We start from the raw sequence: 20,995 nt of genomic DNA, 5'->3' as shown, positions 1-20,995 counted from the left end.
AACCAAGTAACTGTGGTCAAGGGGTAGGATGGTATATTGGGCTTGCACTGTCTTTCCCACCTATTGGTCTAATTGTACCACTTTGAATTTGTACCATTAGGTGTATGTGACCAATCCAGATGATTCTCCAGCCAAAGGTATCGATGTGGAGGCTTTACACAAAGACAAACAAGTGCAGGGGAAGACACAAGAAAATGGTATTGCCAAAATGACAATTAACATGGATGTGAGCACTGCTGAGCTGTCTATCATGGCAAGTTCAAAAACCAAACATGTTTTTTAATTGTGTCAAGAACAGTGTTGACACCTTGTAGTCATTCATTTTGTTGCTTTATTTCAACACAGGTGAAGACCAACGTCAATGGACTTAGAGATGACAGGCAGGGCACACAGACGATGACTGCCAAGCCCTATAAATCAAAAGACAACTCACAGAACTACATTCACATAAGCATCCATTCTGCAGAGGTCAAAATCGAAGATCGACTCAAAGTAGACCTAAGCCTCGGCAGCAGTCCTGCGGCCCAACATCCCAAACATGAGATAACCTGCCTGGTGTGTACCAGTCAACTTTAATCATTTAGACTTGTGCATTTGACCAAGCTGTGGTGCATTGGTTGCCAACATTACAGGGTAAAAATGCTGCATGATGTGTATCGTGTGGTATGTAAAAAGAAAAATATATATACACTACCGTTCAAATGTTTGGGGTCACTTAGAAATGTCCTTGTTTTTGAAAGAAAATCACATTTTGTTTTGTCCATTAAAATAACATCAAATTGATCAGAAATACAGTGTAGACATTGTTAATGTTGTAAATTACTTTTGTAGCTGGAAATGCCAGATTTTTAATGGAATATCTACATAGGCATACAGAGGCCCATTATCAGCAACCATCACTCCTGTGTTCCAATGGCACATTGTGTTAACTAATCCAAGTTAATCATTTCAAAAGGCTAATTGATCATTAGAAAACCCTTTTGCAATTATGTTAGCACAGCTGAAAACTGTTGTTCTGATTAAAGAAGCAATAAAACTGGCCTTCTTTAGACTAGTTGAGCATCTGGAGCATCAGCATTTGTGGGTTCGATTATAGGCTCAAAATGGCCAGACCTTTCTTCTGAAACTCGTCAGTCTATTCTTGTTCTGAGAAATGAAGGCTATTCCATGCGAGAAATTGCCAAGAAACTGAAGATCTCGTGCAATGCTGTGTACAACTCCCTTCACAGAACAGCGCAAACTGGCTCTAACCAGAATAGAACAAGGAGTGGGAGGCCCCAGTGCACAACTGAGCAAGAGGACAAGTACATTAGAGTGTCTAGTTTGAGAAACAGACTCCTCATAAGTCCTCAACTGGCAGCTTCAATAAATAGTATCCGCAAAACACCAGTCTCAACGTCAACAGTGAATAGGCGAATGGCCTTCTAGGCAGAGTTCCTCTATCTAGTGTCTGTGTTATTTTGCCCATCTTAATCTTTTATTTTTATTGGCCAGCCTGAGATATGGCTTTTTCTTTGCAACTCTGCCAAGAAGGCCAGCACCCTGGAGTCGCCTCTTCACTGTTGACGTTGAGACTGGTGTTTTGCGGGTACTATTTATTGAAGCTGCCAGTTGAGGACTAGACACTCTAATGTACTTGTCCTCTTGCTCAGTTGTGCACCAATGCCTCCCACTCTGTTCCTTACTTAAACCGGGAACTCTCTGACTCCACCCATCACTGGCTGGCACTCTTTTCCAGTTAGTGCCAGTTTGTCCTCCCCGTAGAGATGAATACTGACAAGTCTCTGTGTTCACAGATCTTGAGCAAAGGACAGCTCATTTCCTCCCAAAGGTTAGAGTGGAGGAATGGACAAGGACTGGTGACACATTCTCTGACGGTGAACAAGGATATGATCCCTTCCTTCCGGATTGTGGCATATTACCATGTGGGCCAGAAAGAGGTTGTGTCTGACTCTGTGTGGGTCGACGTCAAGGATACGTGCATGGGATCGGTAAGAATGTTGCCTCACTGTACAGAACCCATCGTCTAGTGGTTACACATGGCTCTAGTCACATCTACCACTCTCCACCGGAGTTTGGGGTTCAATCCCTGTGTCCAACCTTTCTACTGTTATACCCATTTGCCCATTGCCCCCTCTTAAAACTGTTGCCTTGCTGTGTTAGTATTTCTATGTGAGGTATTGTATTCAAGACTTCTCAAACATTACCTCTGTCTGTGTCCCACAGCTAAAAGTGGATGCTGTCAGACCCAGTGCTAGTTATGCACCTGGGGAAGAAGTCACCCTGTCTGTCATTGGTGATTCAGAGGCCAGGGTGGGACTTGTGGCTGTGGATAAAGGGGTCTACATCTTGAATGACAAAAACCAACTTACTCAGACTAAGGTGAAGAACTGCAGACTGAACATACCCTACTTCTGCCACCTAATGAATAAGACTCTGAGTCTTCTCATCTAAATTGTCCATAATTGTTTATTTATTGATGTTAGTCCATACCTACAGTGGGGTCCGAAATGATTGACATGCTTGAAAAAGATACGCAAAAATGACTGTTTAAAAGAAATACTGAGTTATATTGCATGTCCCAAAAAATTTGGAAATTCTATTATTTTATACTATTGCAATTGCTCAGAGAAAGAGATTTTGTTTAACAACTAATAAAAAATAAGGTAGAGTTTAAAAAAATTGACACCACGAAAGATTCTTATCAATAAAGTAGTCAAAAGTTTAGTATTTGGTCCCATATTCCTACCACGCAATGAATACATCAAGCTTGTGACTCTACACACTTGTTGGATGCATTTGCAGTTCGTTTTGGTTGTGTTTCAGATTATTTTGTGCCCAATAGAAATGAATGGTAAATAGTGTATTGTGTCCTTTTAGGATAAAATATGTTTTTAAACACTTCTACATTAATGTGGATGCCACCATGATTAAGGACAGTCCTGAATGAATCGTGAATAATGATGATGAGAGGGTCCAAGATGATACCCCCCAAGACTTGCTAACCTCCCCTGTTATTGGAACTTCAAATGCAAGCTTGATGTAGTCATTGTGTACTAGCAATATGCGACCAAATGCAAAAAATGTTGACAACTGTATTTATAACAATCTTTAGGGGTGTCAGTAATTTTGACATCCACCCTTTTTTAGAATAAATGAATTACTTGTTAAACAACATCTCTTTCTCAGAGAAATGTATTAGCATAAAATAATATAATTTCCCAATTTTGGAGCGTACAATAGTTGATTTATAATTTTATACAGTCATTGTTGCTAATCTTTATCAATGGTGTCAATAATCTCAGACCCCATGGAATGTATTTCATGTGGGTATAAAAAAGTGACGTGTTTTTAAAAAAAAAGCCATGTGGGTACAGTGCATTCGGAAGGTATTCAGACCCCTTGACTTTTTCCACATTTTGCTACGTTACAGCCTTATTCTAAAATGGATTAAATTGTTTTTCTCCCTCATCAATCTACACACAATACCCCACAATGACAAAGCAAAAAAATATTTTTAAGCATTTTTGGCATATTTAGATATAAAAAAAATGAAATATCACATTTACATAAGTATTCAGACCCTTTACTCAGTGCTTTGTTGAAGCACCTTTAGCAGCAATTACAGGCTTGAGTCTTGTTGGGTATGACACTATAAGGTTGGCACACCTGTATTTGGGGAGTTTCTCCCATTCTTCTCTGCAGATCCTCTCAAGCTCTGTAAGGTTGGATGGGGAGCGTCGCTGCACAGCTATTTTCAGGTCTCTCCAGAGATTTTAGATCGGGTTCAAGTCCGGACTCTGGCTGGGCCACTCAAGGACATTCAGAGACTTGTCCCGAAGCCACTCCTGCATTGTCTTGCCTGTGTGTTTAGGGTCCTTGTCCTGTTGGAAGGTGAACCTTCACCCCAGTCTGAGGTCCTGAGCGCACTGGAGCAGATTTTCATCAAGGGTCTCTTTGTAGTTTGCTCCGTTAACCTTTCCCTTGATCCTGACTAGTCTCCCAGTCCCTGCCGCTGAAAAACATCCCCACAGCATGATGCTGCCACCACCATGCTTCACCGTAGGGATGGTGCCAGCTTTCCTCCAGACGTGATGCTTGGCGTTCAGGCCAAAGGGTTCAATCTTGGTTTCATCAGACCAGAGACTCTTCTTTCTCATGGTATGAGAGTCTTTTTGGTGACTTTTAGTAAACTCCAAGCTGGCTGTCATGTGCCTTTTACTGAGGAGTGGCTTCTGTCTGTCCACTCTACCATAAAGGTCTGCTTGGTGAAGTGCTGCAGAGATGGTTGTCCTTCTGGAAGTTTCTCCCATCTCCACAGAGAAATTCTGGAGCTCTGTCAATGACCATTGGGTTCTTGGTTTTTTCGCCGACCAAGGCCTTTCTCCCCCGATTGCTCAATTAGGCTGGGCGGCCAGCTCCATGAAGAGTCTTGGTGGTTCTAAACTTCTTCCATTTAAGAATGATGGAAGCCACTGTGTTCTTGGGGACCTTCAATGCTGCAAACAATTTTTTGGTACCCTTCCCCAGATCTGTGCCTCGACACAATCCTGTCTCGAAGCTCTACAGACAATTCCTTCGAACTCATGGCTTGGTATTTGCTCTGACATGCACTGTCAACTATGGAATATTATGTAGACAGGTGTGTGTCTTTCCAAATCATGTTCAATCAATTACATTTGCCACAGGTGGACATCTCATCATCTCAAGGATGAGCAATAGAAACAGGATGCACCTGAGCTCAATTTCGAGTCTCATAGCAAAGGGTCTGAATAGTTACAGAAGTTTACATACACTTAGGTTGGAGTCATTGAAACTCATTTTTCAACCACTCCGCAAATTTCTTGTTAATAACAAAGTATAGTTTTGGCAAGTCGGTTAGGACATCTACTTTGTGCATGACACAAGTCATTTTTCCAGCAATTGTTTACAGACAGATTATTTAACTTATAATTCACTGTATCACAATTCCACTGTGTCAGAAGTTTACATACACTAAGTTGACTGTGCCTTTAAACAGCTTGGAAAATTCCAGAAAATGATGTCATGGCTATAGAAGCTTCTGATAAGCTAATTGACATCATTTGAGTCAACTGGAGGTGTACCTTTGGATGTATTTCAAGGCCTGCCTTCAAACTCAGTGCCTCTTTGCTTGACATCATGGGAAAATCAAAATAATTCAGCTAAGACCTCAGAAAGAAATTGTAGACCTCCACAAGTCTGGTTCATCCTTGGGAGCAATTTCCAAACGCCTGAAGGTACCACGTTCATCTGTACAAAAAATTGTACGCAAGTATAAACACCATGGGACCACGCAGCCGTCATACCGCTCAGGAAGGAGACGTGTTCTGTCTCCTAGAGAAGAACGTACTTTGGTGAGAAAAGTGCAAATCAATCCAGGAACAACAGCAAAGGACCTTGTGAAGATGCTGGAGAAAACAGGTACAAAAGTATCTATATCCACAGTAAAACGAGTCCTATATCGACATAACCTGAAAGAACACTCAGCAAGAAAGAAGCCACTGCTCCAAAACCGCCATAAAAAAGCCTGACTAAGGTTTGCAACTGCACATGGGGACAAAGATCGTACTTTTTGGAGAAATGTCCTCTGGTCTGATGAAACAAAAATAGAACTGTTTGGCCATAATGACCATCGTTATGTTTGGAGGAAAAAGAGGGAGGCTTGCAAGCCAAAGAATACCATCCCAACCATGAAGCACGGAGGTGTCAACATCATGTTGTGGGGGTGCTTTGCTGCAGGAGGGACTGGTGCACTTCACAAAATAGATGGCATCATGAGGGAGGAAAATTGTCACTATATTAAAGCAACATCTCAAGACATCAGTCAGGAAGTTAAAGCTTGGTCGCAAATGGGTCTTCCAAATGGACAATGACCACAAGCATACTTCCAAAGTTGTGGCAAAATGGCTTAAGGACAACGAAGTCAAGGTATTGGAGTGGCCATCACAAAGCCCTGACCTCAATCGCATGGAAATTTGTGGGCAGAACTGAAAAAGTGTGTGTGAGCAAGGAGGCCTACAAACCTGACTCAGTTACACCAGCTCTGTCAGGAGGAATGGGCCAAAATTCAACCAACTTATTGTGGGAAGCTTGTGGAAGGATACCCGAAACGTTTGACCCAAGTTAAACAATTTAAAGGCAATGCTACCAAATACTAATTGTGTGTATGGAAACTTCTGACCCACTGGGAATGTGATGAAAGAAATAAAAGCTGAAATAAATCACCCTCTCTACTATTATTCTGACTTGTCACATTCTTAAAATAAAATGGTGATCCTAAACGATCTAAGACTAGGATTAAATGTCAGGAATTGTGGAAAACGTAGTTTAAATGTATTTGGCTAAGGTGTATGTAAACTTCCGACTTCAACTTTATGTAAATACTTTATTTTTTTTTTATACATTTGCAAAAAAATATATATTCACTTTTCCATCATGTTGTGAGTAGATTGATGAGGATTTAAAAAAATAATCCTATTTAGGATTAAAACGTAACAAAATGTAACGTAATAAAATGTGGGAAAAGGGAATGGCCAGAATACTTTCCGAATGCACTGTATTTAACAAAATTCTGCTCAAATGAATTTACGAGGGAATTCAACTAGGAGAATCTTCAAATAAAAACAAATTGCTAAATGGGTTTTTGATAGATGCAACATTTCCGTTTGTATTATGTCCTTTTAGACTGAAATAAATTTGGACCTAACAAAAGATTGTGCCCTACTTGCCCACCAACACTTGTGAATGTATTCGTACTTAGCTGATTTGTGTGTATGTGTGTTTTTGGTTTTACTATCCTTGTGCGGACCAGAAGCGGACCAGAAGTCCTCACAAGGATAGTAAAATAGGAACGTTTGGACAAGTGTGGACATTTCGCCGGTCGCCACAAGGAAAATGGCTATTTTAGGCTTAGGGGTTAGGGTTAGAATTAGGGTTAGAGGTTTAGGTTTAGGGTTAAGTGTACGGTTGGGTTCGGGAAAATAGGATTATGAATGCAAATCAATTGTTTTGTCACCACAAGAATAGGTAAATGTGTGTGTGTGTGTGTGTGTGTGTGTGTGTGTGTGTGTGTGTGTGTGTGTGTGTGTGTGTGTGTGTGTGTGTGTGTGTGTGTGTGTGTGTGTGTGTGTGTGTGTGTGTGTGTGTGTGTGTACATGGTATTGGTATGTGCATGAATCCATCCTTAGATCTGGGACATAATAGAGAAACATGACACAGGCTGCACTGCAGGGAGTGGAATGGACAGTATGGGGGTTTTCTACGATGCTGGGCTGGTGTTTGCATCCAGCGGTGCAGGGGACACCCCTCAGAGGACAGGTATGTGAATCCCAAGTATAAGGCCTCTATATAAAAGCTGAAATACACATTCAGGCCTGCCTAGTCTTGCGTGGCCAGCCTTCCAAATTCCTATCTCGTTCACTTGACTATTGGAAGTCAGGCGAACTTCACATTTGGATTTTTAGTTTGAATGGGAACGGTTGGAGTCAATTGCATTCAGCGCTCGGATTTGATTGCCTTAGTAGAGGCAATTTTTCGTAATTTTTTCTTGTTTTGTCCGTGTCTCTGTTTTAGTAGCCTATGCGGCATTTGTTTTCTATCTTATGCACGATAGCTTGCTGCAAGTCAGAGGTATTTTTTTTTAACTCAATGTCTCTTTGGAACTGCACCCATTCAAAATACTTTATTGGTTTGATAGAGGCAATGTGTCACTACCCACTGGGCACAAACTGGTTGAATCAACGTTGTTTCAACATCATTTGTCAAAAAACTGTTCGCTGCTCTGGCACCCCAATGGTGGAACAAGCTCCCTCACGACGCCAGGACAGCGGAGTCAATCACCACCTTCCGGAGACACCTGAAACCCCACCTCTTTAAGGAATACCTGGGATAGGATAAAGTAATCCTTCTACCCCCCCCCCCCCCCCCAAAAAAAATATAGATGTACTATTGTAAACTGGTTGTTCCACTGGATATCACTGGATAAGGTGAATGCACCAATTTGTAAGTCGCTCTGGATAAGAGCGTCTGCTAAATGACTTAAATGGAAATGAAAAACATATGTGACATTGAATCTATGTGGAAAATAAATTGGATTTGAAAAAAGTCCAACTTTTGGAAAAAGGGAAGGGAACTGTTGTTTTGAGGGTGAAATTTCAACCACAGGATTATGTCATCATGGTAACCAAATTTCATCATCGACAAACCTTTGTACCTTTTAAAACAATGTCAGATCTTCAACGTTATATCCAGTATCAGAAAAAAACTATAGGCTGGGCAAAACTAAATAGATTCACTGTTGCTATCGATATCAGGTATGAAGGTAAGACCCAGATGCAGACCACGTCAAATAAACAATAGTTTAATATTCCAACAGGGGCAGGCAATAGACAGGTCAAGGCAGGCAGGGGTCAGTAAACCAGAGGTGGGGCAATGGTACTGGGTGGCAGGCAGGCTCAGGGTAAGGCAGAGGTCGGTAATCCAGAGGAGGGCAAATGTAAAGGTCGGCAGGCAGGCTCAGGGTCAGACAGAGTGGTCAGGGCTCGGAGTCAGGACAGGCAAGGGTCAAAACCAGGAGGGCGAGAAAAGCGAGACTGGATAAAGCAGGAGCTGAGACACAAAACGCTGGTTGACTTGAACAAACAAGACGAACTGGCAACAGACAAACAGAGAACACAGGTATAAATACACCGGGGATATTGGGGAAGATGGGTGACACCTGGAGGGGGATGGAGACAGTAACCCTCCCAGTCAACCAGGTACTGGAATCCCCTGCCCCGAGGTCGAACCTTCAGGAGACTTCTCACCATGTAAGCCGGTTGGCCATCGATAAGACTGGGGAGAGGGGTGGGCCTGGAAACGGGAGACAAAAGGCTGTGAGACATGAGTTTGTCTCTGGACACATGAAATGTGGAATGCATATATGAAGGGTACGGGGCAACAGAAGATGAACAGCAGAGGGGCTAATGATCTTGGAGATGGGGAACGGGCCGATATTCCGGGGGGAGAGTTTGCGGAATTCCACCCGGAGGGGCAGATCCCGGATGGATAGCCATACCTTCTACCCGAGACGATACCGGGGAGCTGGGATCTGATGGCGATCCGCTTGTCATCGATACCTGGATGTGGTCTTGAGGAGGGCCGACCGAGCTCTCCTCCAGGGACGATGACAGCAGCGGAAAAACATCTGGGCAGAAGGTATGTTGACCTCCTCTTCCAGCTCAGGGAAGAGCGGGGGCTGATACCGCAGGCAACAATCAAATGTTGATAGGCCCGTGGCAGAGCAGGGAAGGGTGTTGCGGGCGTATTCCACCCACACCAGCTGCTGGCTCTAGGTGGTGAGGTTGGCGGAGACCAGGCAGCGCAGGGTGGTCTCGAGGTCCTGGTTGGCTCATTCCAACTGGCTGTTAGACTGGGGATGGAAGCCGGAGGACAGGCAGGCCGACGACCCAATGAGGGTGCAGAATGACTTCCAGAACCGGGACGAGAACTGAGGGCCGCGGTCAGAGACCATGTCTACGGGCAGTCCATGGATCCGGAAGACGTGCTGCACCATGAGCTGGGCCATCTCCTTGGCAGAGGGTAACTTGGGGAGAGGAATGAAGTTGGTGGCATTGGAAAAGCGATCCACCACGGTCAGGATGGCAGTGTTGCCATCAGACAGGGAGACCTGTGGCAAGCCTGAAGGAATGGGCCCACTTCAGGACCGCGAAGCGGACAGCATCAAGCACAAACATCCCAGCCGAACCACTGCGTCTCCCGGCCCTGTTTCCAGATACCCCAGCTGAGTGCCATCGCCAGGCACGAGGTGGGAAGGATGGTCTCGGGCTCCGGGGTTGAGACAGAACGTTGAGACAGAACAGCCCCCACTCCGACATCCGACGCATCGGCCTCCACCACGAACTGACAGGAAGGATCCGGATGAACCAGGATCGAAGCCATGGTGAAGTGATGTTTAAGGTCCCGGAACGCCCCCGATCCACGGCCGTGAACCGCGTGAACGGAATCTTGGTAGAGGTGAGGGCAGATAGGGGGAGGCCAGGGTGCTGTAACCCCAGATAAAGCTGCGATAAAAGTTGGCGAACTCCAGGAAGCATTGCAGCTGCACCCTGGACGTACTGGCAACAGACAAACAGAAACACAGGTATAAATACACAGGGGATAATGGGGAAGATGGGCGACACCTGGAGGGGGTGGTGACAATCACAAAAACAGGTGAAACAGATCAGGGTGTGACAATCGAAGTCATTCCAATGGGTTGGTTTAACCTGTTGGGGCTAGGGGGCAGTATTTGCACGGCCGGATAAAAAACGTACCCGATTTAAACTGGTTACTACTCTTGCCCAGAAACGAGAATATGCATATAATTAGTAGATTTGGATAGAGAACACTCTAAAGTTTCTAAAACTGTTTGAATGGTGTCTGTGAGTATAACAGAACTCATATGGCAGGCCAAAACCTGAGAAGAATACAAATACCTAAAAAATGCTATAACTTCAATTTCTCAAACATATGACTATTTTACACCATTTTAAAGACAAGACTCTCGTTAATCTAACCACATTGTCCGATTTCAAAAAGGCTTTACAGCGAAAGCAAAACATTAGATTATGTCAGGAGAGTACCCTGCCAAAAATAATCACACAGCCATTTTCAAAGCAAGCATATATGTCACAAAAACCAAAACCACAGCTAAATGCAGCACTAACCTTTGATGATCTTCATCAGATGACACTCCTAGGACATTATGTTATACAATACATGCATGTTTTATTCAATCAAGTTCATATTTATATCAAAAAACAGCTTTTTACATTAGCATGTGATGTTCAGAACTAGCATACCCACCGCAAACTTCCGGTGAATTTACTAAATTACTCACGATAAACGTTCACAAAATACATAACAATTATTTTAAGAATTATAGATACAGAACTCCTTTATGCAATCGCGGTGTCAGATTTTAAAATAGCTTTTCGGCGAAAGCACATTTTGCAATATTCTGAGTAGATAGCTCGGCCATCACAGGCTAGCTAATTTGACACCCACCAAGTTTGGTGCTCACTAAACTCAGATTTACTATTAGAAAAATTTGATTACCTTTCCTGTTCTTCGTCAGAATGCACTCCCAGGACTTCTACTTCAACAACAAATGCTGTTTTGGTTCCAAATAATCCATAGTTATATTGAAATAGCTCCGTTTTGTTCGTGCGTTCAGGTCACTATCCGAAGGGTGATGCGCGAGCGCATTTCGTGACAAAAAAACTCAAAATATTCCATTACCGTACTTCGAAGCATGTGAAACGCTGTTTAAAATCTAATTTTATGCTATTTTTCTCGTAAAATAGCGATAATATTCCAACCGGGAAACGTTGTATTCATTCAAAGGCTGAAAGAAAAAAATGGAGTAGTCTCGTGAACGCGCATCTCAGTGTCACTGTCCCCAGGCTGACCACTCACAAATTCTGCTGCTGTTCTTTGCCCAGAGACAGCAGACACCCCATTCCACTTTCTGGCGGCTTTAGAGAGCCAATGGAAGCCTTAGAAAATGTCACGTTACAGCACAGATGCTGTATTTTCGATAGAGATGCAACAGAAGGACAACAAATTGTCAGACAGGGCACTTCCTGTATGGAATCTTCTCAGGTTTTGACCTGCCATATGAGTTCTGTTATACTCACAGACACCATTCAAACAGTTTTAGAAACTTTAGAGTGTTTTCTATCCAAATCTACTAATTATATGCATATTCTCGTTTCTGGGCAAGAGTAGTAACCAGATTAAATCGGGTACGTTTTTTATCCGGCCTTGCAAATACTGCCCCCTAGCCCCAATAGGTTAATAGGTCTTTGGAGCTCTTCACAGAGCTGTAATAATCTGCGCAGAATCTCAAACGGCGTTAATCACTTGGACCATGTACTTTTAATATAATCTCAACTGCAATACAGGTGATTTGGTTCTGCTATTAGATGAAGCACAGTGATGACGCATTAATCCTTTGTATAAATAAACAAAATATCTGACATTGTATTCCCATTTGAACTTTGCTGTGCTTGTAGATGGTTGAAAGCGTAGTGATAGACATTTGGGTGACAACTAAACCAAAAATCTGATGTTGTTTTTCCATTGGAATTTGGTTATGCTTTTAGATGGTTGAAAGCATAGTGATAGCACATTAGAAATTCTGCTGTCGGCTGTTTTTTTTAGTGGGTGAATATAAGTTGTAATTTCATTGATCAATGCTAGCAATTTACTTCGATCTGCACACTGTCATGTGGGTCGTATAAAGGGGACCAAGGCGCAGCGGGTAAAGTGCTCATCTTCTTAATTTATTTAAAGAAAACACTTAAACAATATAAACAAACAACGAAAAACAGTTCCATAAGGCTCCCAGGCTATACAGAAAATAACCACCCACAAAAACACAAGAGAAACAAACATCAACTAAATATGGCCTCCAATTAGAGACAACGACAACCAGCTGCCTCTATTTGGAGGTCCTACCAAAAAACCCAACATAGAAATAGAAAACTAGACTTAAACATAGAATAGAAAACATATAACCTAAACCAAAAACACCAAAACACACAAATCAAACACCCCTGCCACGCCCTGACCATACTACAATGACAAATAACCCCTTTTACTGGTCAGGACGTGACACACACAGGGAAATAAAAATGGTATCCTTGAGTTAATCTGAAAATTGACAATCTTGCAATCTCTTTAACCTGATCTGAATGTGTGCAAAATATGTGTTGGCCGAAAACCATAGGCAGTCAGCTTACTTCTACTTCTGACCTCATAAAGGTTGATACCTTGGTTGGCCACGTAGAGTTATCATTTCTAGACACTTTGTAAAAGTCTTACAACGTAGCAAAAAGATGCCAATGACTACTAAGTGTTTGTTTTCGGACACACAGAACACCTGCTCACTCATCCGTACACTGATACATCACACTCTTTCTCTTAATTGAGGCCTCCTTTCACTTTTTTTCATGTTTTTGTTTAGCCTGGCTTTGTTTTGACTACTGTTTCTTTTCTTCATTTCTACAATTGTAACGTGACTTTGGTTCTTTGCAAGCGCTATATAATCCCATGTATTATTATTATTGTTATTATTACTTAAGTTATAATATTATTACTTAAGTTATAAAATACACTATTGGCAATATCACATTTTAGACAGTTTTAGCCAGTTATCAGCTGGTGTATCATATTTTACTTCACCATAGTATCTTCATTCTCACTTTGGAATTTTATGTAGGCCTAAAACATTTGTCCTTAATATTGCCTTGTCAAGTCTCCCAGGCAGGTTTTGTGCATTGAAATCCGTCTTCTTCTTTGTGTGCTTTAGTCTCCAGCTGCCCTGTCAACTCAAGGAGACGACGAGCAGTGACTATAAATGATGTTGTAACCACACTGGGTAGGACAAGAGTTTCTCTGCTTGTGATGCCTGATCATAAAACTGGATGTTTTTGTTTTAACCATGTACATATGTATTTATTTATTAGTAGAACTTAGTACTTCTTTCTTACCAAACAGACATCTGTTGCAAGGATGTCAAATACTGTTTTATTGTTTATGTTTTCAACCTCTGGGAATGAGAACCAATTGTGAAATAGGAAGACTGCTGTCCAGATTGGCCACTAAACAAACTTCAAATGATGTTCGTTTTTTTTTTTCTTTCATTGAATTATATTCCTTTAAAATTCCTTTAACTCTCAGCACTGGGTTTCCCTAAAGGTTTTGCTTTGCCTGCGATGATGCAGAATCTCACTGGTAATGCACTTCTCTCTGTCCTAGCGAGCCAGTACACAGGCCTGGAGAGACAGTGCTGCATGGACGGTATGAGGAAGAACATTCTAGATTACACGTGCGAGCGGCGTGCCCAATACATCAGCGATGGAACAGAGTGTGTGGAAGCCTTCCTGAAATGTTGTAGAGAAATGGCCACCAAACGTGAAGAGGCCAAGACTGACCAGCTCATATTAGCCCGCAGTAAGTGAAACAACTGTAGTGGACTGGAATTGTCATTTCTAAAATTGCACACTATGTAAATCCAGTGTGATAAACTAAACCAGAGTGTGAATGTATAAAATATGCTGGTATTCCCTTCTGTGTAAAAGGGAAATACATTAACAGTAATGGGAACTGTCTGACTTTCTGTCACTCTTGGTAAGGTGAAGAAGAGGATGACGATTTTGAAAGTTTTGACAACATCATTTCCCGTTCCTTCTTCCCTGAGAGTTGGCTATGGGATGAGGAGAGTCTGCCGCAGTGTCCTGACAATAAGCAGTGGTAAGAGCAGTATTTATTGAGATCGTTCAATGCACCACAGTAAAATGCCTTCTAATGCATATTCCTTTTCCCATGTAATGAAAATCCTACCTATTTTCTTTCTCTTTTTACCATTTAGTCCTACGCATAACAGAAAAATTACCTTACCGAGTTCCATCACCAGCTGGCAGATCACTGCCATTGGCCTGTCCAACACACATGGTACTCTCACTTATTTGTGCCCCTCTTTCTATATTGGTGGCTACTCTTTCTACATCTTCCATCTTATGGCAACTCTCTTGCTCAATAGGAATCTGTGTGTCTGAACCCCTCACGCTAATTGTTTGGAAGAACTTCTTCCTTGATCTGAAGCTGCCCTACTCTGCCGTACGCAACGAGCAGCTGGAAATCAAAGCCATTCTTCATAACTACATGGAGAACGCTATAACCGTAAGCTTATTGTAATTTAAAGGCAGGCAGGCAACCCAGACCGTGTTGAGTTGAACCTGCAGATGCAGGTAGTATACAGAGTAAACTGCTAGATTGCCCAAATATTTCATTCTAAAATCAGCATGACCTCTTCTGTGCCTTATTATTATTATTATTATACCATTCAGTGTGGTACTTATCTGATTAGATGCACGGTGATGTGACTATCCCCTCTCCACCTTAATGGCAGGTCCGTGTAGAACTGAGGGAGACATCAGACGTGTGCAGCTCTGCCAGCAAGAAGGGGAGGTATATTGTTACTGTTGTGGTGGACCCCAGGTCCACACGAAGTGTCCCCTTTGTCATCATCCCCATGAAGCTGGGCCTCCATACCATCGAGGTGAAGGCCTCCGTCCGAGATTGGGGTGGACGCGACGGTGTTAAGAAGGAGCTACGTGTGGTGGTAAGGCAAACCGTCGCTTCTTAACAGATGTAACTACCCTGAGGATGATATGGAATTTATATATGAACATGTGCCGATCAGTGTGAATCTGATTGATTGAGTCTGAAATCCCAGTCCTCGAAAAATGAGGGCATCCATCTTACAATTATGCTAAGAGGTAAAACCTGGAAAGGAGTAGAAGGCGCTCAACCAATTTCAGATGAGGTGCCGCATAAAAAAAGAAACGGTCCAATTGTAACCAATAAGGGGGGGTTCTTTGGGCCAACATAGGGAAGGGGCCCTTGCCCTTCACAGAAACCTCCTGTAGTCAATGTAGCCATTTCCAAATGTCTAAGTTATTGAAACAAGGTTTTGACTTCTCATTTAGAATGTGACCTTTCCCAACCTATCCGAGGTGCAGGTTGGCTTTATTTGGTGCCATCCATGTAACCAACTACACTGTAAGAAGAACACTAAATAATTAGTGTTGCTAGAAAAAAGGAAGTTCACTTGTCACTGAAATCACTTGTCTTTATAATAAGATGGCAGAGTAGAAAGCTCCCAATATCTGACACAATGGGTCTGCCTGTCCAGGCCCTTGTGGATCTTCAGTTACGTGTAGAAGAGGGGGATGTTGGACATACAGGAATGCTCTCTCATCAGTGATTTACTGCTTCCACCAATGTCTCCTTTACCCCTTTTTCGTGATATCCAATTGGTAGTTACGATCTTGTCTCATCGCTGAAACTCCCCAATGGGCTGGGGAGAGGCGAAGGTCGAGTCATGCGTCCTCCGAAACATGAACTGCCAAGCCGTGCTGCTTCTTATTAACACACTGCTCGCTTAACCCGGAAGCCAGCCGCACCATTCAACTCATAACTGAGGTCAACTTGCAGGCACCTGGCCCGCCACAAGGAGATGCTAGAGCGCGATGAGCCAAGGAAAGACCTCCGGCCAAACCCTCCCCTAATCTGGACGGCACTGGGCCAATTGTGTGCTGCCCTATGGAGTTCCCAGCCGGCTGTAACACAGCCTGGGATCGAACCCAGACTGTAGAGGCACCTCAGCACTTCGATGCAGTGGCTTTGACCGCTCCGCCACTCGATAGGCACACCGATGTCTCCTTGTTCAGTTTGTTGTTGGTTGAGGTGGGGTCAGAGGACAATGGCCTGTATGAATTGAAGTCTGACAATTGTCTTTTGTATTCAACAATATAATTGCCAGTATCCATAATCACTGTCGCCCGCCCTGGTCCACTTGATGAAAATATTGAGTGTAGAATCTGCCTGTAGTTTGTTCAGGGACATATTTAGTTTTTTTGGTTTGTTTATTCTGCTCCCACCAGACTTTACCTCATCTTCAACAAGGTATTCATGGGTTTGAATTGAATCTCTTCAAGACAGGTGGAGTGGGTATCACTTGTGGGGGAAAAAAACACAATCTGGTAGTGCTGAACATTTTCTGGTCACTAGAAATGTTAGTCAATAATAGGTGTTTTGGAACAAAATATGAATCTTGATTAAGAAGGAAGATTTCAGCTGGTGTGAGGTGCTTTTGGAAGAGGTTGACTTTTGGCTCGTCTGGTGTTGTACTGGTGCGTCAAAACCTGTCAGCAAATACAGCGAGCTCTCCTTTAAAAATATACCTAATGGGACTCCTTGTACTAAGATCCGATGGTCCATGAGACCATTGTCCTCATTTTTGATACCAAAGTAATGTGGCGGTTCTTGAACCTTGTGGCATATGTTGAATCTCGAATCTTTGGTAACTGAAAAGCCCAGCTATTTTACTGTGATTCCAGACTATTCCCATAAGAAGTAGGCCTATTTGCTGTTAAAGTAAATACATTATCGCCCCTATTTGGATAACCTAGGCCACCAGGTGAATTATTGTAATTCAAGCAAAAAACATATATGTTGAGTTGATTAGTATTCATTCTAACAATGACAGGCTGAAGGGGTGCTGACAAGGCTTCAGGTGAAGAAAGTGGAACTGGATCCCGCCAAACACGGTGAGTGTATGGTAGCATATACAGATGTAGATAATCTATAGTTCCAGTGACAGTGCAACGAAGGGTAACACTGATGAGTATCATGATGGTTGATAATATACATTTTCCTCTCTTAATATGCAAGTCAAATTGTATGGCTCTACCTGTAGGTGAGATTGAATGGAAAAACTCGTAACAACTGTTTACATCATTTGCTCTCTCTGTCTTTGTCGCTGTCTTTCTCCGGTTAAAAGGGGGGACGGATACTGTGCTTGTTAGGAGTGGTGCACTGACTAACCAGGTTCCAAATACACCTGCCAGAACACACATAAGTGTGACAGGTGAGAAGGAATGATCTGACACACATGGACCATTTAGAAATGTACTACGAATACATGTTAACAACATTAGTTGAATAAGCTGGAGTTGCCCTAGGCTCACTAGCTTCATATTGGTTCACAAAGCTAGAGGACCACTGAGTAGCAAATGTATCTGCCATGGCTATTAAGATCATCAGTAGTCTATAGAATAAAACATTGTGTGGAGCTTCGGAAGCTTACACTATTAGAAAAAACGTTCTTCAGCCTCTGGGGAAAGGGTTCTAACCTGGAACCAAAAAGGGTTATTTTATGGTGACAGCCGAAGAACCCTTTTAGGTTCTAGATAGCGCCTTTTTTTATGAGAGTGTAGTGTAGGGATAAGTCGAGATCAGTAATAATGCTGTTGTAGTGTAGGGATAAGTTGAGATCAGTAATAATGCTGTTGTAGTGTAGGGATAAGTCGAGATCAGTAATAATGCTGTTGTAGTGTAGGGATAAGTCGAGATCAGTAATAATGCTGTTGTAGTGTGGGGATAAGTCGAGATCAGTAATAATGCTGTTGTAGTGTAGGGATACGTTGAGATCTGTAATAATGTTGTTGTGGTATAGGGATAAGTCGAGATCAGTAATAATGCTGTTGTAGTGTAGGGATAAGTTGAGATCTGTAATAATGCTGTTGTGGTGTAGGGATAAGTCGAGATCAGTAATAATGCTGTTGTGGTGTAGGGATAGGTCGAGATCAGTAATAATGCTGTTGTAGTGTAGGGATAAGTTGAGATCAGTAATAATGCTGTTGTAGTGAAGGGATAAGCTGAAATCAGTAATAATGCTGTTGTGGTGTAGGGATAAGTCGAGATCAGTAATAATGCTGTTGTGGTGTAGGGATAAGTCGAGATCAGTAATAATGCTGTTGTAGTGTAGGGATAAGTTGAGATCAGTAATAATGCTGTTGTAGTGAAGGGATAAGTTGAAATCAGTAATAATGCTGTTGTAGTGTAGGGATAAGTCCAGATCTGTAATAATGCTGTTGTAGTGTAGGGATAAGTTGAGATCTGTAATAATGCTGTTGTAGTGTAATTCTATTAGATCCATGGTATTCTTTATAGGTTAAGTTAAATAAAGGTAAAAAAATTAATAAAATAAACTGTCTTTGTCATGTTGTCACTGACCATTGACTAAGTCATATTCCAGTTATTATTATGTTTAATTGTATGCATTTATAATGTTTTAACGTCTGCATTTATATATGTTTTACTATCTGCATCTTTTCAGGTGAGCAGTTGGCCAGCACGATAGAGGCAGCTATCAGTGGTTCACCCCTGGGCGACCTCCTTAGACAACCTGGTGGCTGTGGGGAGCAGAACATGATAGGCATGACTTTACCTCTCATTGCCACACATTACCTGGACAAGACCAAACAGTGGGATACGGTGGGATTAGAACGCAGAAATCAAGCAGTCAACTACATTCAAAGAGGTGAGAAAGTTATGAATTCCACATTTTAGTTTTGCATTTACAGTTGCACGTCTCCCAGAGAGGATGGCATTGATTGGAAGTAAACACATTATAGTTATGCTATAGGCCTAATATTACAGTGCAGTTTTAACAAGTCATGTTTTTGTTTCTCACATTTAATTTGGTTAACAACCACACAAAAAGCAATAGTTTGATTTTTGACATTTTTTATTTTTCTGCTTGAACAGATCAGGGGTGGATTTCCTAGCCTTTGCAGCGAATTTGGTTCTTTATCTTTCGACAATCAGTGATGTAGGAGTAAATTAAAATGGGTGGGTAAATGCTGATCGTCGTTCGGGATGAGTAACGCTCCCTATATTTTCAAAATAAGTGTGTTTACTTCCACTACACAACTATCGACAACCCAGACTGAACGCTACTCGTACAAAAGAAAATTGCTTCATTTGTTGACTTTTGTTTGTAAACGCACAGAAGATTGCCCGTTAAACATAGATTTGTATCATTGTTACTCTCTCGCTGCTTTGTGATTGAGTTGTGGAGTGAAATAACATAGCATGTTAGCTACAAAGGCTTTGGGAAACTCACCACACTGCCTGTGGTGTTATCAGTACAAGTTTTTTCTTATCAGCACAAGGCCAATCAGCTTTGATTATCTTCATGGTTCATGGTTTTCTTTTGTTATTATCAAGGTTATGATCAGCAACTGGCCTATCGGAAAAACGATGGATCATATGCTGCCTTTGATCATGAGCGTAGTGGTACCTGGTGAGCTACACCTTCCCCCACTCCCTCTCAATACCAGGGACACAACATTAGATGTACATCATATAGGCCTAGGTCTACTGTATGTTAAAGCAACAGTCTGCAATTGGTGCGTCCATTTTTTCAACGAAATGAATGACATTGCCATTGATTCTTCAAGAATTTAACAGCTGTTTTACCCCATTAGAACCCAAAATATAAGCACATTTTTACTAAAATGTTTGTAAAAAATGTTTACTGTTTTTGATCTCATGAATGGTCAGTCCTTGCATCCACTGTATGTAACGCCATTTGGGTCTTTGCGTGTCAAAAAGATAGACGTCAAATAACACTATTTGACGTGTCAAATAACACGATGACGAGGATGTCGATTAACTCTGCACCTTTCTGATTCAGAGGGGCTGGGTTAAATGTGGCAGACACATTTCAGTTGAATGCGTTCAGTTGTACAACTGACTAGGTATCCCCCTTTCCTTTTCCCTTTCATAACTCTGTCTGCGAATTTGAGAGTGGTCAGTCCTTGCATCCCTCAGCTGTTTACCAAAATAAGTAACAGGGCAGCCGTTTTATTATTTTTCTAATTACATACTGCATCTTTAACTGAATTGTACAGTACCCCCCTGAATTATTGACACCCTAGGTAAATATGAACAAAAAAGGATGTGAAAAAATGTCATTTTTGTTCATCAGATTGATTTTATACTCTAAATATCATATGACTATAACCTCAAATTGTTAAACATCTAAAATTGTAAAAAAACAAATTGTCGTCAAGAAATTATTATTATATTCAAAAACATGCGTGTCACCATTATTGGCAGCCCTAGAAATTCTTATGAACATGAAGTTAATCTGAGTCTTTGGGAACTCTTAAGTGGTCCATGAATTCCTGTTTCACTGGGGTATGAATATGAGGTGACACCAGGCTAAACTCCCTTAGTCATCCATCAACATGGGAAAGGCCAGAGTACACATAAATTAAATGAGACAAAAGGTTGTTGACCTTAACAAATCAGGCAATGTCTATGAAATAGATAGCTAAATGCCTGAAAATACCCATCTCCTCTATTAGAGCAATAATTAAGAAATGTAAAACAACTGGATCTGTGATGAACCTGCCTGGAAGAGGATGCAAGTGTATTTTGCCCCCACGCACAGTGAGAAAGATAGTTCAAGTGGCACAACAATCTCCAAAGATCACAGTTGGAGAATTGGAGAAGTTGGTTTCATCTTGGGGTCACCAAGTCTCCAAAACTACAATTAGATGCCACCTTCATG

General features: G+C 41.9%; 1 protein-coding gene across 1 annotated transcript in view; it reads left to right on the top strand.

The window, feature by feature from the left end:
• Positions 1-20,995, top strand: part of LOC106564830 (complement C3) — a 54,985-nt gene that overhangs the window by 11,383 nt on the left and 22,607 nt on the right. Inside the window, exons 11-25 of the mRNA XM_014131265.3 lie at positions 101-253; positions 346-555; positions 1,797-1,991; positions 2,227-2,382; positions 7,209-7,338; positions 13,376-13,444; positions 13,825-14,019; positions 14,202-14,319; positions 14,438-14,520; positions 14,609-14,748; positions 14,978-15,190; positions 17,120-17,180; positions 17,414-17,500; positions 18,752-18,955; positions 19,645-19,720. Of these exons, the coding sequence (XP_013986740.3) occupies positions 101-253; positions 346-555; positions 1,797-1,991; positions 2,227-2,382; positions 7,209-7,338; positions 13,376-13,444; positions 13,825-14,019; positions 14,202-14,319; positions 14,438-14,520; positions 14,609-14,748; positions 14,978-15,190; positions 17,120-17,180; positions 17,414-17,500; positions 18,752-18,955; positions 19,645-19,720 (2,090 nt within the window). The remainder of the gene's footprint in view (positions 1-100; positions 254-345; positions 556-1,796; positions 1,992-2,226; positions 2,383-7,208; positions 7,339-13,375; positions 13,445-13,824; positions 14,020-14,201; positions 14,320-14,437; positions 14,521-14,608; positions 14,749-14,977; positions 15,191-17,119; positions 17,181-17,413; positions 17,501-18,751; positions 18,956-19,644; positions 19,721-20,995) is intronic.

Source organism: Salmo salar, chromosome 12 (assembly GCF_965601325.2).
Source record: "Salmo salar chromosome 12, fSalSal1, whole genome shotgun sequence".
NCBI lineage: Eukaryota > Metazoa > Chordata > Actinopteri > Salmoniformes > Salmonidae > Salmo > Salmo salar.
Note: the sequence above shows the minus strand (reverse complement) of the source record. Positions and strands in the feature narration are given on the sequence as shown.